The sequence below is a fragment of the Brachyhypopomus gauderio genome, chromosome 7 (assembly GCF_052324685.1).
Source record: "Brachyhypopomus gauderio isolate BG-103 chromosome 7, BGAUD_0.2, whole genome shotgun sequence".
Taxonomy (NCBI): Eukaryota; Metazoa; Chordata; class Actinopteri; order Gymnotiformes; family Hypopomidae; genus Brachyhypopomus; species Brachyhypopomus gauderio.
Window position 1 is genome coordinate 7766796 of NC_135217.1, and position 6000 is coordinate 7772795.

General features: G+C 50.3%; 1 protein-coding gene across 1 annotated transcript in view; it reads right to left on the reverse strand.

The window, feature by feature from the left end:
• The window catches only part of trabd2a (TraB domain containing 2A), a 56136-nt gene that overhangs the window by 20653 nt on the left and 29483 nt on the right, over positions 1–6000 (reverse strand). Inside the window, 3 exon segments of the mRNA XM_077011377.1 lie at positions 4963–5020; positions 5023–5139; positions 5258–5404. Coding sequence (XP_076867492.1) covers positions 4963–5020; positions 5023–5139; positions 5258–5404 — 322 coding nt within the window.

The following is a 6000-nucleotide window of genomic DNA, read 5'->3' on the forward strand; positions in this document are numbered from 1 at the left end:
AATACGATTATAAACGGCAAGTGAAGTAAAACTGAATGCAGATAGCAACTCCCGTGACTGATCTGGGACCAGCCAAAAGCAACAGCGGTGTGAGCTTGTTGGCAGGCGGTGGCGGGAGCCTGGCCAGGCTACGGCTCTTCACGTGACGCTCTCGTAAACGGTTTCACAGTCGTTGACGCGGCGCTAAATCATGGCGGCGCGGAACACCGCTGCTCGTAAAGGACGGCACGGCGTGAAGCTCGCCAGCCCTGCTGTGGTCTGGACCGCTCCGCATTTAACACCCTCAACCGAAGGGTCTGAACGTCAGGCTAGTGTTTGTGTGCGTGTGTGCGCACTCACGTGTGCATACATGTGTGTGTGTGTGTGTGTGCGTGTGCATACGGGTTTGTGTAAAACAGTTGACATCTGCACCAGATTTATGTGACAGGCCAGGCCAAAATAAAACAGCTTTTATGGGGTCAAGGGGTGGGACAACAGTTTTTGTACACCTTCTTTTAAGCTGGTGTTTTAACCAATAATCACAGAGTTCATCTCAGCACCTCGCTAATTACCGCACTGTCAGAAGCGCTCAGGTGTCCAAAAAACCCACACCACCTGAATGAATTGACAAAGTCCCGTTTCCACAATGACATTATTAACAACCCCCCCCCCCCCCCAACCCCCCAACCCCCCTCCTGGAAATTCTGATACCCCCCATCACACTATCTACACCCGTTTCCGACAGCAGCCCTGCTTGTGCACACCGACGCCCCCCTGTGGTGTGTCCTCCAAGTCCCTATACCAAAGGGAATTTAATTGTGTGTGAAAAGAATGAAACTTCCAAACGTAAACACCGAGGCCATGGACCGCCGCCTCAATTACTTGCCCACAAACATTTCCCCCTTGTGGTTTTTGACCGAGACGCAGCAGCTGCCGAGCTGTGCCTGCCGGCCCGAGCACGACCCAACTGTGCGATATGTAAACGGATCGCGTTGTTTAAAGAGCGAGCTCAGCTGAACGTAGTTGCGTTCGGTACCTGCGCTGACTTCCTGTGATGCAGACCGCGTTGTTAAACGTTCTCACGTGTTCCTCCCCACCGACCGTTTCTTGGCTATCAAAGTGCACGTGCGCTGGAACTACTACGGTGGCTTTGGTGGGTGAGGCCTCAACACTGAACGGATATGAATGAACGTATTGTGACTTCAGAACACGCAGTGGAGCGGGCCAGTGATCAACTAGCCAGTGTGCGTTTTAAAAAAGAACCGTCATTATTATCTAATAAAACACATCTGAAGTATGAGGTAACACTATCCACCTTTAAAAACCAGAAATACAAGCAAAGGAACTTTAAAAGACTAAGAATAACCGCAACACTAGGTGTGATCTACTGCTATAATTACACTGGTGCACCTGGTTTTTTACAATCGAACAAAATTATGAGTAATTTTACGTCTCCCAACACTGTTGCCACTCGGAGCTAGAAGCAGTCAGGTCTTCTTGGAGAGCTACCTTCATGCCAAGCTGGGGTTCAATCACACCTGATCTAGCTGAAGGGAGTTACTTGAAGACCTTTTAGCTGTTAAAAGTGTGTGCAGTGTGCGCTAGAGTGAGCTGTAATGATAGGCCAGGCCTCCAGGAGGCGGGACAGGGCCCGTTTCAGTAAGCATCAGGTGTTCAGCTAACAGTCTTCACACAACCCTCTCTCCTGTTCCCTCCCTGAAAAGACAACGTGGTCCACAGCTTACACTAACTGCTCAGATAACTACCAGCCATTTCAAAGTCCACGACAGGATTTCTAAATCTGTTGTGTCTGTGTGCGGTGTCTAGAGGGAGTGGCAGAGACCGGCCCATTCTCCTACGGGCCGTGATTGGGTAGAAAGTGCAGCATTGCACATTTAGTAGCCACGCCCTCTTATCTGCGGCTGCAGGCGGTTTCTTTGGGCAGATTCAATGGGGCTGTGAGACGTTGATTGTGAAGTGACACAAGCTGGATATGCCTAGAAATGTTAGGTGTATGTGTGTGTGTGTGTGTTTGTGTGTGTGTGTGTGTGTGTGTGTCACGGGGAGACAAACTGACCACACTGGTTTTGGCTTCTACTTTCTTCAGAGGGCACCATGACAGGAATTGCTCTGTACACCAAGCAGCAAACAAATGGCACATTTCACTGAACCACAGTTGAGTTGGTATTAGGAGTATTTATGCTGGTGTAACACAGGCTAGGGGCGTTTTCTCCTCCACACGCTCCTCTCTCACTCCTTCCAGTTCTCCCCAATTATGTCTTTCACAATGACTGATGTCTTCGGTCGTGCCGATGACTGACACTGACTGTGAGCCCTTGCCAGACGTAACACTAGTCCTGAGTGTTTACATTGTCCCCAGTGTGGAGAGGGAGAGAGAGAGACAGAGAGAGAGAGAGAGAGATGGAGGGAGAGAGAGAGAGGGAAAGAGAGAGAGAGAGGGGGCCAGAGTGTGTCCATCTGAATGTAAAGCAGCGATTGTGGGTCTCTGTTCGAGGCTCCACAGTCGAATTGCTCCAGCTGTTCCACACACACACGCAGACCCCACGTTGTTCCCCCTGCATGTTTTGACCCCGGAAGGACCACCATTGCGGCTCAAGCACCGTCTCTCAGTTTCCTGCCCTCAAGGGAATAATCAAGCTCTGGGCCCCACAGACACACAGGGGCAGGCGATGGAGGAGAGAGTGAGAGAGAGAGAGAGAGAGAGAGAGGAGAGAGAGAGATGAGAGAGAGAGAGAGAGAGAGAGAGAGAGAGAGGAGTAAAGAGATGGTCTGGATGGAGATGTTGTGTTCCAGGGCAAGTGTGGGGGTGGTGAGGGGATCGATTTCCCTCACCTCTCTGGTGCGGGACTCTTGTAAAGGAACCCCCAGAGGAGCAGACCATGAAGCCCAGCCCTTGTTAGGCATGCGGGGCAGTGGGCAGCCATAGACCTATTAGCCCTGTCTCTGCTTTCACTCACACGCTTCCTGGAGACGCTGGACTCACCAGACTGTGAAGCTTGGCTGCTACTGCCACATCTCTCTCTCGCTCACACACACACACACACACACACCACCCACTTGTACATGTGTATACATAAACTAACATATATACACTGAGATGCCTCCGTGCTAGTATGGATGCTGTGGAAGCATCCGGAAGGGGGGGGGGGGGGTGGGGGGGGGGGGGGGGGGGCGGGGGGGGGGATGGGGGGGGTAAGTGTGTGAGCTGCTCAGCTACTAGCAGGATGAGTTTCTAGGGTCGGGCTGTTAATGATCAGCAACACAACTGAACATTTCTGTATGCAATGTTCTTCAAATGAAACACAAGGTCAACGGCCACCATCTTTCCATGTCCATTTGTTCAATATATCTCCTCAGGGTCTTTACTTGGCCTCTCTGTCTCTCTCTGTGTCCCCTGTCCCTCCCTGTCCCTCTCTCTGTCCCTCTCCTCTCACCGCTGTTCTCTCACTCCAGACGTCCATCCGTTCCTCCACACACACTCGAAGATGGTGGGACCTCACAATACACTTGTTAGTCATTAACTCACTGCTTGTTCAGTTTATCTGCCTGTTGCCACATGACCCCACTAATCTGAGGATATCTGGCCAAATGGGCCCTGAGGTCTGTCTGATAGTGAGGAGAGTCAAACACAGGGCAGGCATTCCTTTATCACTCCTCCACTCAATTCCCTCCATCCCTCCTCCGCTCAATCCCTCAATCTCTTTTTACGCCTTCGGACACTGTCTTGCATCTTACGCATTGGTCCACACATTCTCTGGGCAGTAATTATTCCTTCAGATTTCATTAACACAATTTTCATTATACCTTCAGTTAAAAGAAGAAAATGTCCCATAATCACTTTTGCAGACAGCATTGTCCTTATCTGGCCAACTCGCAGAGACAATGAGTCCTCATCATTTGGGCGAAGAGGTGCAAACAAGCCGTGGTGTCTGACGAGATTAGTTTAGACGAGCCAAGCATGTGATCAGCCTTTGCTTATGTACGCAGCTTTAGAGCGTGACATCCCAGGGCCTTGGTCAGATTCCTTCCAGATTCCTTCCTTAATCAGGGAGATCTAACCCAGCAATGGGTGCTTAGTCAGGGTAGAACTCTAATTGCTAACATCGTCACCTGAGCGTTTCGCATTGTTTTACTCCTGGCGTCGCTAAGCACAGCCTGTCTGGTCGGGGGTTTTCCTTATCTTAAGGGCTTTTTTGTTTTTGTGGAGGTAAACAGATGCATTATGGGAAGCCTGTCAGGATGTCTGGGGTGTCTGCAGTGGAATGGGAGCAACCCAGAACAGGACAGTAAGGATTTTACCGCCTTTATCTGTAGTGGCTCTGGGTTCGAATCCTGACTCTGTAGGACTGGATCCTGAATGTTGTTTCTGACCTCTGAGAAGGTCACGAGATGTCTGGCTCTCATTATCATCTTGGCTTTGTGCCTGGCTTTAGACTAGTGTCTAGTCTGGACACTGTGGCAGTAAACGAACCACAGGGGATTGTGGGTAGCCTGCTCTCTACTCTGACCACTGGGACACACCCGTTCTATGCCAGTGTATGTCAGTCTATGCCAGGCTTTAGTTTGCTTCTGACAGACCGTGGAGTTCAGGCGGCTAAATGGCTGAACGCTAAGACCTCTCCTCCCCCCGCATTAGAAAAGAATTTGTTCTAAGTAGCAGCCATCAGATTTGAGACGTGTTCCTGGTGATGGTCTGCCGGTGACCTCCCAGGTGAACCACAGACGGTGAGGAGTGGGGACCCTGCTGGGTAAAGGCCAGCCGCACGAGGACCTTCCAAACACCGTTTGCATTCGACAAGAGAAAACTGACCACAGCTCAGTAATGGTAGTTTTCATATAACTGCAGTAATGCACAAACAAATGAGGTGAAGTTAGAATGACCCTGACTCTAGGTGTGGCCAGGGCCTCACTCACTGAGGAGTGTGTGTGTGTGTGTGTGTGGGGGGGGGGTTAGGTACTGACCAGCTCCGAAGGCGAAGAAGAAGCTCTTGTCTGGGTTTTCCTCCAGCAGGAGCTTCACACCGCATCCCCATAACGCTCGTTGCGCTTGTAGATCAGCTCCTGACGGAAGTAGCTGTCGATCTCCTGGGCCGTGACCTGCTCACTGGGACGTAGCGTCACGTTCTGGAAGTTCGGGACCTGGGAAGGAGCGAGATGAGACCAGGAACAAGTGATGGGGTCAAAGAGGAACACACTGCGGATCTCGACTGTACGCTGTGTGTGTGTGTGTGTGTGTGTGAGGTGTGTTTAAGCATGCCTGTGAGGTGTCGTGGTTGAAGATGATGGAGTTGAGGTCTCCGCAGTTGTAGTGCTTGATGAGGTCTTCGGTGGTGTAGGGCACCTGCACGCTACCGGCCCGAAGACTCTCCTGAACCAGTAGCGTCTGGTTCAGGGCAAAGATCACCTGCGAGAAGAACACAGGAGGAGCTTTATGAGGACTCTGAGGTCCAGAGCTGACAAAACTAGGCTGATACGTTTTAGCGGATGACTTCTAAGCCGTTCTGTTACGTCATATATGATGAAATAGAGTGATGACTGTTTACAAAAAGAAACTGTACATCAAATGCACGCGGCTTTGATCTGTGGGGGAAAATACAGCAACAGGTGTCCAGCGGAGCAGGTGTTTATGGTGGTCATCACTACGGACCTCACAAGAACAGAGTAAAGAAGGGCAGTTTGAATTCTGCCATTGCATTTGGATAAATATAATATCATACAAAACATGGTAATGGTGATTAACGATCAGGTTTATGCATTCTCCAGCACCCACAGAATATGCAGGTAAAAATGTTTTAAACGTGGTTGGCGTGGTGTGCTGTGAGAGGCGGTAGTGTGTTTTACTGAGGCTTTGATGTTTGTGACAAGAAATGACATGACACCCAAGAGCTAAACAGCATTAGTGTCTCTACTCTTCTGGCTCCAAGTTTAGCTGAGGAACAAAAGCTTTCACTTTCTCTCCCACATACACACTCTCTCTCTCTCTTTCTCTCTCCCTGTCAC